Source organism: Macrobrachium nipponense, chromosome 1 (genome assembly GCF_015104395.2).
Source record: "Macrobrachium nipponense isolate FS-2020 chromosome 1, ASM1510439v2, whole genome shotgun sequence".
Classification (NCBI taxonomy): Eukaryota; Metazoa; Arthropoda; class Malacostraca; order Decapoda; family Palaemonidae; genus Macrobrachium; species Macrobrachium nipponense.
In genome coordinates this window covers 182,213,866-182,226,480 of record NC_087200.1, presented here as the reverse complement: position 1 = coordinate 182,226,480, position 12,615 = coordinate 182,213,866, and the positions used below count along the sequence as shown (strand labels likewise).

The following is a 12,615-nucleotide window of genomic DNA, read 5'->3' as shown; positions in this document are numbered from 1 at the left end:
GTTTTGTTAATGTGTTTCATAAAGTTAAGTGTACGTACGTACGTACGTATCTGCCGTTTGTCCTCCTCCTCTGTCGCCACTTTTCGGAGATAGCCTTGCTCGAAAGGTAAGCTTCCACATTTTACTACATACGTACAGTATTTTCTTGTATACCATGTACACTAATACATTTATTTACAGGTATATTAGCAGTCCGTATTAAGTTACGTATTGAATGGTCCAAATTGTTGTAGTATTTCATTGTTTTATCATAGTCAATTTAGCTTATTGAAATTTACATGGGGTGTTTTGGAGGGCTTGGAACGGATTAGCCATTTTACATGTAAAATGCAGTCCAAGATACGAAAAGCTCACGATATGAAGGCCCGCCTCGGAACGATTATTAATTTCGTATCTCGAGGTACTACTGTACTATGAGAGAAAATGTCTTATGTATACAATACAAGGGTAACTTGATTATTAGTCATATGTTCTGTAGGACATATATGTTTAATTTATATTAACCCTCTTACGCCGAAGCCCTAAAATCAAAACCTCTCTGTATGCTGGCGCCGGTTTGGAGTGAGCGTGGAAGCGGAAAAACAAAAAATAATTTTTTCAAAAAATCACAGCGTGCTTAGTTTTAAAAATTAAGAGTTCATTTTTGGCTCATTTTTTTGTCATTGCCTGAAGTTTAGTATGCAATCATCAGAATGAAAAATAAATACCATTATCATATGTAAATAATGCGAGATATGGTAGCAAAAAAAAAAAAAATTCATAGATAATTGTATTCAAATCACGCTGTGCAAAAAAACGGTCAAAGCTAACGAGTTACTATTTTTTTCGTTGTATTGTACACTAAATTGCAATCATTTTGATATATAATACATAGTAAAACAATAAAGCAACACCGGAAAAATATTATCACAAAATGATGTACGAATTCGTAACGCGCGGACGTAAAAAAATGTTATTTTCAAAAATTCACCGTAATTCTAAATATTGTTCTAGACACTTCCAATTTGTTTCAAAATTAAAACAAATTATTTAATATTACGATACTGTAAGAGTTTTAGATTAGAATTGCAGATTTCGAACATTTCGGATGAGTTAAATTTGACCGAATGTCGAAATTTTTATATATATATTTTTTTATATGCACATATTTCGGAGATGGAAAAAGCTACAAACCTTCACTTATTTTTTATTGTATTCTTCATGAATTTGCGTACATTTTTGATATATGAAACTCTATAAAACGGCTAATATGAAAAGGAGCAAATATTAGGATAATGCGATGTACGTATTTCGGAGACTTGCGGGCCGCGAATCGGCGCGCGGAGTGAGGTAAATATATTTTTCAAAAAATTCACCATAAAACACAATATTGTTCTAGAGACCTCAAATTTGTTTCAAAATGAAAAAAATAACGAATATTACTAAGCCGTAAGAGTTTTTAGCTTACAATTGCGTTTTTCAACTATTTCGGTAGAGCCAAATTGACGGAACGTGATTTTTTTCTATTTATCGTGATTTATATGCAAATATTTCGAAAAAAGAGAAAAGCAACAAAAAATATTCAGACTTTCATTAACACCTGAATTTTAAAACTCTGGAAAACCCATTATGACTGGATTACTCCTATGGAACCAAAATCCTTTTGGACTTCAATATAAATATATGAGTTTCACTCAAGTATAAAAATTAATGGTAACCATACAATTTTCAAGAGCATTTCTGTGGATCATAAATACTGAGAGTCACTATGATTTATGGTTACTGTATGAGAGTTCATACAGTAACCATAAATTCATGTAATACATTACTTCAGAAATAAAAAGAATTCAGTGGCAAACTGAGCTAATCTCTACCCAGGAAGTTTTCCTCTAAACTTTACAAGTGCAAATAAATGCATGATGAATGCAAAGTACAACGAACTCAATACACTATGCACTTACACCATATCCACACATTAACAAGGATCTATCTCCTCTAAAATCAAATTGGAATTTCAGTACTTGTTACCATAACTTTCAAAGGCCTTGGTATTTTTCATTTCAAAAAAGGCAGAAAAAAAATCTTCATGGATTTTATGAATGAAAATGTCACTTACACTGAGTTACTTTAATCAAAATAACCTGGCGATATAATTACAAATTACCAAAATTATACCATACATAGTACATTGAAAAATTACTTTGGTTACCCAAACCTACTTATCATTATTTAAAATTATCTTGAATAAAGACATTACATTATCTCAAATCCATAACTTAGTAAGTTAAATCACTTTCTTCAAGGTCCCCCATAAAATGTAAGTTCAGACTCACCCAACATGAAAAAACAAAAAAAAAAAAAAAAAAAAAAAATAATAAACTATACATGATAACCATTAAACCCATAACTATAATTTACATAAGTTGAATATTTGTCTTAGCTTATGAAGATTTATTGGAAAGCTTCTATTTTATCAAGTCATTTTGCCCCTTTTGTTCAAGGTTATTACATCAGAAAGATAAAAGTCTTCCCCCAGTAAAGAGAAGACGTGATACCTCAAACTGGTTATTAAAATACATTTATCCTTTCATTAAACTTGTGGTTTTTATAATTCTTTTAATTAATTTTTATAAATCTACATACACTGTACTTTTCACTTTTAGCATTTTTTAATTCCATATATATACTGAAATCTGAATGCCTACACAGGAATACGACCTGAATGCTGAGGCTGAATCTTTCCACGAACTTATTCAATTATTGTTTCTGCTTTTATACAGGCAAAATGGATAAGGCACACAACCACTGAAATTGTTAAACAGCACAAAAAGCATCACTACCACACACCCTGCAACAACAAAACCAAGAACTGTGACAATTTTCATGTTCCAAAATATAACTACAACTTCCATCTCTTAACATCTCCTTTTTTAAAAGCCTTTCTCTTCATATAATTTTCTTTACCCAAAAGGAACGAATCAGTTAAATACATATCGTTTGTCATCTGACATTCAATTTACAAAATGCCTATAACAGCATTTTGCCAAAGGATTTACAAATAGTACCCACACATAGGAATCTTTTCTGTAACCTGGTTTATGAAAGATCTTTCCTAGCAAATATTCTATACACTGTACACAATCTTAATAACAAAAAGTTTAGAAGAGATCAGTCTGAACCAACTTCACTCTTTCATAACTAAACAGCAATAAAACTCATCACTAACAAATAAACATCAAGTAGCTGAAGAACGATGCAAAGCTTCAAGGTTAGACGACAGAACAGAAGCAGAGGTCTTTGCTTTGGATCTTCTGCCCAACAACGCACAGCAATGCCATTCATAATTGTTCGAGAAGTGTGTAGGAGTTAATGAGTACAGGAAAATGGTCGACAGGACGGTGGAATAGCTTTGTTACCTGAAAATCCAAACAACATGATAGTAATACAGTATTCTACCTTTAGAGTAATTAACTCCCCAGATGAAAAAATGCAGTTGCGTTTGTTGTGTCGTGCAAATGCCAGTTGGCAAAATAATGTTGACTTAAATGGGTGGAAAGGAAAAGCAACTTCACTTTGACAGTAATGACTGACTGACTGATTCATTACTTAACATTTTTTTAGTATTGGAGCATTTTGTAAAATTCATCACACTGACGTTAATCAATAGTCAATTGCTTATTTCCTTTCCTTTTTTTTTTTTTCAAAGTATCTGATTAGTGGCACACATGAGAACAATTATATATACCCATCCTCATGCAAATCAAATAGAAAGATGCATGAAACTGACAATACATATGTACATATACGGCTACAAAAGAATTGAAATAAAAAAACCTTGAAGCAATCAAGGGTACTTGTGAGGAACTCAATTCTGAGTGTGGATGATACAAGGTTGATGAGAAAATAAGGATAAGTTTGATAACGATCTTGACCTTAAATCACAAGGACTCTCATACATAAATGCTTAATGAGTTGCACAGACAATTGTACAAGACTAAGTTAAAATCAATTGGTTAAGTGGTTAGATTTATTTCAAACTTTACTTAAGTTCTGTAATTTCAGAAAACTTGAGTGTTCTACAGGAACTGACAATATTGTACAAGGAGTCCCAGTTTACGGCAAGGGCTCTGTTTCCGGCGGGGCGCCATAACTCGAAAAACACCATAAAACCGGTAACACCATAATAACAATGGAACAAATGGGCCTGTTGGCTGTACAACTGGGTACAGCACAGTAAGATGGGTAGAGTGATGTAAAATCAGGTTAACGGGCCCCCGAGCTAAGCGCCATAAAGTTGGAATGCAGTAACCAGAGACCGTTGTCAACCAGGGGACTGCCTGTAATTAGAACAGTAACTAATCAATAAACCAATTATGAGGTCCTGAATAACTTGCACAGACTTATCTATCTCAAAGATTGATTCATGATTATGGTCAGATATGTTGCTAAGAATAAAGTATGAGATGTTCAATATCAATCGCCTGGACTGGTGAAAGGGAAAGAAAGTGCACCATAACCAACGTTTGAGTCAAGTATCTCTGAGGGGCTTATAGTTTTTAATAACCTCAAGTGTGTTTACCTTTTATTTTCACTTTTTTACCAACCAAGTAAAGAAATTGTATATCATAATCCCTCCTCTTTTAACAATTGCATCCATCAACTCTGTATAGTGGTGGGGCAGATAAGAGTAATTTTTTAGAAGAATCGTGCAAATGATGATACAAGCATCAAATTTGGCACAATTGTTTCTCCAATGGATACTGATCAAATCTGCCTGATTGGACAATTGAAATCCAAAATGGCGGCCTTTTCAAGATGGCCGCCATAATAACAACCGAAGTTGATGTTTTGCTTAGAAATATTTGTAGTTGTCCGAATTGCATGATCTAAGTGTGGTTCCTAGGTTTTTAAGCCTGCTGATGTATATTTTCTAGTTTATAACATTGGTTAAGGCACTGTATTAAAGGAGTGATTGTCAGGCACTACCAAGGCACATTGGTGACATCACTGCTGTGAAACTCAGCATGGGGTTCAGTGTCAGCTAAATAGGAAATTTATGTTGGCATCGTACTGCAACAACCTACTTGTATCCTAAATACTGCCTAATCAACCCCAAATCAGTTAGGCAGCCGTACCTGAATGGACAGGACGTGCCAGTGTGGGAGAGCCGAACCAAGGATAACAGGGTTTTTAGTTATCTGAATGGTGTACAGATTGCAAGGGACTTATGACACTGGAGATGAATGATTGGACTAGGTGTATGGCACAGTGCAAGAACCTAGTTTTGTTTCCCATACAGGAAAGTGCCTATTGTATATTACAGGACATAAGAGGCCTATTATACTATTACGTGTACAGGGTGGTAAAAGGATAAAACCCTCGACGTGAACGTCATCGTAATCATGGATGCGAACTCTACTGGACGATCATGGAAAACAGACTGGACCTAAGTGTTGCTATGTCAGGAGGTTAAGAAAGAAGATCTAAAGTCTCCCAGGCCAATCCTGCCAGAAGAGGGGATGATGGATATATGAACCTGGCAAATAATATTCCTCTGTTTTCACTCACTCAATGCGCTACCAATCAAGCTAGACCCTGCAAGACTTGACGAATGTTCTGGAAAGAATAAACGTTGAGAAAAAATAAGGCACAATATCATGAGAGTTGCAGGCTTCTGTCACAACACAAAGTTACACCGAGCTGAAAAAAAGCAAGTCATGTAGGTACTAGTGATGAGGGCAGTACAAAATCTCCAAGAAACTAAAACAAAAGGATGCTTCTTCTGCGAAACTGAGGAGGGAGCTTAGAGAAGCAATGACAATACAAGTGATAGGAGAATAATGAATGCACCAAAATACTCAGTAATACAAAACTTCTCAACAAACTAAGTGCAGGAGATTTCGTAGCCCAAGAAGTGAAATATCACCCCTGGCTGTTTGGTGGCATTGTATAAACCGAGAACGGGCGCCTAAAGGTGCGGGAGCAAGAAAAAGCACAGGAACAACTGGAAGGATGCATATCAAATTGCTTTCTCTGAACTAGTCACCTACATCTGCAACATGAAAAATGCCAGTGAGAGGCCACCGATTTTCAAGCTTGCTGATTTGACCAAGCTTTATTTACAAAGCAAAGGGCTGGAACACCTTGGTGTTGACTCGCCTGATGTTCATCCTACTCGAGTCAAGGATCACTGCTTTTGCACATTCCACAGCTGCAAGCTAATCGCCAAGGATTGAGAAGTTCTGCTGGCTGTTGAAACGATGTAGGTTCAATCCAATCAGATGCATCCCATTATGGTGAAGCGATCCATCTAGCAAAAGTCGCTGGGATAATAAGACAAGACATGCTCCACCAAAAGTCAATTTCAGGCGGCTATTTTCATGACTAAGACTTAGAACAGGCTGTGCCACAATCACTGCTTCAGTTTGTATGCATGATCGAACATGGTGCAGACATCAAGTCCCAACTCCATTATGGAGCGTCGAAATCAGACTTTGCTACATCACAACTTCTACAGTACAACTGCTTTGCCAAATACAAGGAAGGAACGGATGTCCCACAGGCAGTGTGACTTGCAGAATTCTTCAAGCACCGAGAATCAGTCATATCTTGCATCTCTCAGTGACAGCGGCAAGCTTCATACATGAAAGAAGTCACAGCTGGTTGAAATTCTTGAAGCACACGTGAATGTCCCAGTGGCAGAACCAAAGGGAGATACAATCATCACTGACGGCACAGCACTTATGAATGTCTCCCCTCCATGTACTTCAAAGACATTTAATGACTATGCCAAAGAAGACATCATCCAAAAGTGGAATCCTATGGTGCTCAGTACAAGCGGGTGGACATAGTCTTTGATGTATACAAGAAATCAAGTCTGAAATCAGAGACGAGGTCAAAAAATGGGGAAAGAAATAAAAAAAAGTGTGACAGGATAAGCAAGACACCAGGAAACTGGCAAAGCCTTCCTTCATGACCCCAGCAACAAGACTGAACTGTTTCACTTCCTGACCGAAAAGATGTGTGAAGCAGAAACGACAAGCACAGTCATCGTCACAAAAAGGAGAGGATGCCATTTAGCAACAGTGAAGTCTCTGGATGCTGTGTCCCCATAGCTGTCATGAAGAAGCCTGACAGTCGAATATTTGTTCACGCTAGGGGATGCACGACTGAAGGGTTGAAAGTCTATAAATCATCTAGGCTAATGACACAGATGTGCTAGTCATAGCATATCTGTAACTGCCATCCTTCCAGAAACTAGGTCTTCATGAAATGTGGATTGCCTTTGGCCAGGAACCCATATGCGATGGATTCCAGTCCATGATGGTAGTTTCTGCAATTGGCTTGAGAAAGCTAGAGGGATCCCCTACTTTCACACCTTCACTGGATGTGACATTGTGTCTGCCTTCCGTGGGAAAGCGAAGAAATCTGCATGACAGACTTGGAATGTAATTTGATGGATATTACTGAAACATGCATCAATCTCAGCCAGCATCCAACATTGATTCGTGATCTTGACATACAGAGGCTGGAAAGATTCGTTATCCTCATGTACAACAGATCAAGCGCAGCCACTGGTGTGGACGAAGCAAGACTATATCTGTTTGCCCAAAAGCAGAGGCCATACAACTCAATTCCACACAGGCAGCCCTCAGAGAACATGCAAAGCGTGCAGCCTACCAGGCTGGATCATCTGGGGCCAGGCAAGCCACTGTAAATCCCACACATAAGCAGTCAAGCAGAATGGGGGTGAAACAAACAGAAAGAAGCAATGGCTGGAGATACATTGGACAACACTACCACCGCTTTGCAGCAAGCTGCCAAGAATTGACAAAGTGCTCCTGTAAGAAGGTTTTGCAAAGGAAGATGCAAGTGCTATCAGGCAGAGCTTCCTGCACATCACTCTGCAGCTGCGTATGAACAGTAGCAGATCGAGAAACAGCAGCACGATATGCATAACTTTTTGAAAATGTTCTAGCTGGGACAAAACTTATATTAAAGAAAACAAAAACAAACATCTTGGTGGTCATCTTGAGAAATATGTCTCAAGAGTGCTTTTTAAACAGGAGGAAATATAGTTCAGCAGCTTCAAAATATAGGAATCCACACTTAGATCATGCAAATCAGACAACTACAAATATTTCTAAGCAAAACATCTAATTTTGGTGGTTAGTTTGGCGGCCATCTTGGATTTTTCAATTGGCCAATCGGACAGATTTGATTAGACACCTTGGAGGACCACTTGTGCCAAAATTTAATGCTTTTATCATCATTTGCACAATTTTTCTGTTATCTGCCCCACTAATATGCAATCAAAAAAACCATTTCTCCATTTTCTCTTGCATTCAACTCAGCCAGCAACATCACCATTCTTCCACAAAAACCACAATTCATTTTATTTCAATCTTTCATTACCACATATATGTAATGGGGAGATTCCCGCATTATTCTTTAGTAAGCGTAAGTAGCACGAATGTCAGGCAAAACCAATACACCGGACTATTTCACACACTCAATAAAAAAAACGGCGACCCGGCGACACCACGGCATCTTGCCTTTCTCTCGAAGACGCCTCTATCAAAATTCTCCCATAGACTTGTGTATGAAACTATTAAAGGGAAGAGGCGCACACACACATACGAACGAACACTTCGTTAGCGCCTCACGATTCTAGCTGCATCCAGTTTCACAAAGGCACTTTGATAAGAGTTCATAAAAAACTGTCGTACATTGACTTGTAACTAAGCAGTTTTATCTCACGCCAACCCCCATAGAAAACTCATTGTCAGCTTCTCTCGGGTCGTCGCTCCTGCACTGTTCTTCACATTCCATAGGTCATAGAGAACATATGGCAATATAATTATTAATCAAAACCCTAGGCGTTATATATACACTTCCATCACCGTTCTGTCCCCTTCTGCACATAATTTCCCATCTCACAATCCTCACATGACATTTGTAGCCATTCTCATACACACAGCCTCCCAGAGTGTACAACTGTCCCTTTCTCACACAGTCTTGGCAGAGTAAAACAACTGTCACCACATCTGTAGTCTTACATTTTTCAAGTACACCAAAACATCTTCACTCTTTGATCTTACTAGACCCGGATACCTGTTCCCTTTCAATTGGTTGCATAAGTGCCATACTAAACCACATCTCTCTTAAATCATGATGTACTATCATACACTACTTCTCTTGCCTATCACACCCATGCTTATTCATATATTACAGACTTATTACGTACCTTGCGTTCTGGTTCATTTTTTTTTTTTCTTTTCTTTTATAGGGTGCAGGGTTGAATATCACAGTACATTTCATTATGGGGTTCACTCTATTTTCAGATTTTAAGTTTTCATCACAATTTCACAATACAGTGGTACCTCGAGATACGAAAGGCTAGCACTTACGAAAAACTTGAGATACGAAAGTAATACGAAAATTTAAAAATTTTACGGCTCTACATACGAAAATTGCTCAAGATACGAAAGGTTGTTGCTGTAAAGTCCGAGATTCGCCTGGACCACCGATAACAATTTTGAAACTTGTGCGCCGCCAACTGAGTAGACTCACCACCATCCTCCCGCTCTCCCATTGGTTCCTGATGCTAGTCACTGCCATGAGAATCCTTCTCTCCTATTGGTCAGCATCCCTCCCTCCCATCATGCATCTACTATGTAGCAGCATGCTTCGGCCACTCGGTACCAGCATCGTTATCGTACGCATGCAGTATTCGTTCGTTCTAACGATTTCGTTTTATTAACGTAAAATTCGTTAGTGATTTCGTTGTAGTATACTTTATCGTGTTGTGTGAGAACTTTACTCCATATGTATACGTACTACGTAAACATAAACTTACGTACAGTATATACGTAGTCATGGGTCCCAAGAAACTTGATTGAAATTCATGGAAAGAAGATGATGCTCTCTTTGGAAACGAAGATGGAGATTATCAAGAAGTATGAAGCTGGTATGCGATGAGTATGATCGCCAAGGAATACGACCGAAAATCTGTCGACAATAGGCACCATCCTCAAGCAGAAGGATGCCATCAAATCAGCTACACCTTCCAAGAGCGTCACTATTTTGTCCAGCAAGAAGACCCACGTGCACGACGAGATGGAAAGGCTTCTTCTTGTCTGGATAAAAGACAATACGATAACGGAGACAGCAATCTCCCACAAGGCCAGCGCTATTTTCAGCGATTTGATTGCCCAGGCCGAGACAACGGAGGAGAAGGGACATCAACGCCCAACCCCAGACTTCAAGGCTTTGCATGGGTGGTTCGAGAAATTCTGTAAACGGACTGGCATCCATTCGGTGGTGTGGCATGGGGAGGCAGGACAGCTCGGACACGAAAGCGGCTGAAGCCTTTTAAAAGGACGTTCGACGAGATGATGACCAAGGAAGGCTACAGTTCTCAGCAAGCCTTCAACTGTGATGAGACTGGCCTTTTTTGGAAAAAAAATGCCTCGTCAGACGTACATCATGGAGTAAGAGAAGAAGCTACCCTCCCGGGCATAAGCCTATGAAAGACAGGCTTACGCTCGCACTTTGTTCGAACCCTAGTGGGGATTGCAAGTGAAAGCCCCTACTGGTCTATCATTCCGAGACTCCTTGAGCCTTCAAAGCCCACAAAGTACTTAAGGAGAAGCTTCCAGTGATGTGGAGGGCTAATGCGAAAGCCTGGGTAACGAGGCTTTTGTTCATGGAGTGGGTAAATCTGTGTTTCGGCCCAACAGTGAAGAAATTCTTGGAAGAGAAGCGCCTCCCTCTGAATGCTGCCTGCTGTGTTGGACAATGCCCCTGCTCACCCTCCTGGCCTCGAGGAAGATATCCTAGTGGAGTATTCCTTCATCAAGGTTCTTTATCTTATGCCTAACACCACCCCTCTCCTCCAGCCCTTGGACCAGCAAGTGATATCGAACTTCAAGAAGCTGTATACGAAACATCTTTCAAGAGATGTTTGACATCAACGATTACCACAAACCTCACCTTGCGTCAATTTTGGAAGGAGCACTTTCGATGTTGTGATATGCATCCGACTCATCGAACTAGCTTGGCAGGAGGTGGTTTTCGAGACGAACCTTGAATTCCTCGTGGAGGAAACTCTGGCCTGATGCCGTATCCGCCAGAGACTTCGAGGAATTCAATGTGGGCAAAGCTGGTGTTGCAGATTCAGAAACAGTTGACGATCCTGAAACTGTTTTTGCAACCAGATCTTGACGAGATCGTTGCACTCGGCAAGTCCATGGGGCTGGTCGTCGACGAGGACGACATCAACGACCTTCTCGAGGAGCACCAAGAGGAGCTTACGACGGATGACCTGAAGGAGTTGGAAGCCATGCAACATAACGTCGTTCAAGAGGAGTTCTCTAGCAGCGGCGAGGAGGAGGAGCACCCTATGACAACGGCAGAAATTAAGGATGTTCTAGCTGCTTTTCATAAAGTGCAATCATTTGTAGAAAAGACACACCCCAAAAAGGCTTACACAGGTAGTATGCTTGCGCCAGTTCGTTGGATAGTTATTTTTAAAGAGGCCTTTAGTACTAGCAGGAGTAAGCCAAAAGGAAAGAACAAAGTGATACTAAAAAACAGAAAGTTAAAAGTGGTGAAGAAGTTGAAAGTTTGTATAAAAAAAAAAAAAAAAGACAAAAAAATTTTTTAAGTTTAGTGTTTTTAGTTAAAAGTTAATGTGTTACGTAGTTTTGTTAATGTGTTTCGTAAAGTTAAGTTTACGTATGTTTTTCCTTACATTTTTTTGTGTTCGTAGTAAGTCTTATGTACGTAATACGTATGCCGTTTGTCTCCTCCCCTCTGTCGCCACTTTTGGAGATAAGCCTCACTCGAAAGGTAAGCTTCCACATTTTACTTACATACGTACAGTATTTCTTGTGTACCATGTACACTAATACACTTTATTTACAGGTATATTAGTAGTCGTATTAAGTTACGTATTGAATGGCTCCAAATTGCTGTAGTATTCATTGTTTATAGGTCAAATTTAGCTCATTATAGAAATTTACTGGGGTGTTTTTGGAGGCTTGGAACAGATTAGCCATTTTACATGTAAAATGCGGCCAAGATACGAAAAGCTCATGATACGAAGGCCGCCTCGGAACGGATTAATTTCGTATCTCGGGGTACCACTGTACTGTAGTTCTTGAGTGGTTTTTCACTAGGCCATATATAGGGCAAAATTAATAGGCGAGTGCATAAAAAACTGAAAATAGAATCACAACTATGAAAACTATGGTTCCGAGCATAATGAACTCAATGACTCGGTGTCACTGTTTTATTTATCTAAAACTTAAGGTAAACAACAGGATTCACTGACCTGGTAAATTATAACATGAGGATGAATTCCTTGGAATGGCATCACTTGAGTGAGAAGATGCCATGCTGTAATGCCCAGTGAGAAAAAACATCACAACGGTCAGTAATCTCCTTACCTCGTAATACCTCAGGTGCTTGATAATTTATCGTGCCCAACACATGCTAAAAATGAAAAAAACTTATTTAAAGACCTGAACAATTACTGCTGCTCCATACATAAATCATCTTCTATTTAGCAATATAAAACAAAAGTTTATTTGTCAAAATGAAAGTCTTCCTTGATTGATTGATTTATTAATT

General features: G+C 38.8%; 1 protein-coding gene across 3 annotated transcripts in view; it reads right to left on the bottom strand.

Moving 5' to 3' along the window:
* Positions 1–2,981: 2,981 nt before the first annotated feature.
* LOC135219892 (uncharacterized) overlaps positions 2,982–12,615 on the bottom strand; it is a 173,183-nt gene continuing 163,549 nt past the window's right edge. For all 3 annotated transcript variants that reach the window (XM_064257049.1, XM_064257051.1, XM_064257050.1), the window contains one exon: positions 2,982–3,395. In XM_064257049.1, the coding sequence (XP_064113119.1) occupies positions 3,318–3,395 (78 nt within the window). In that variant the 3' untranslated portion in view covers positions 2,982–3,317. The remainder of the gene's footprint in view (positions 3,396–12,615) is intronic.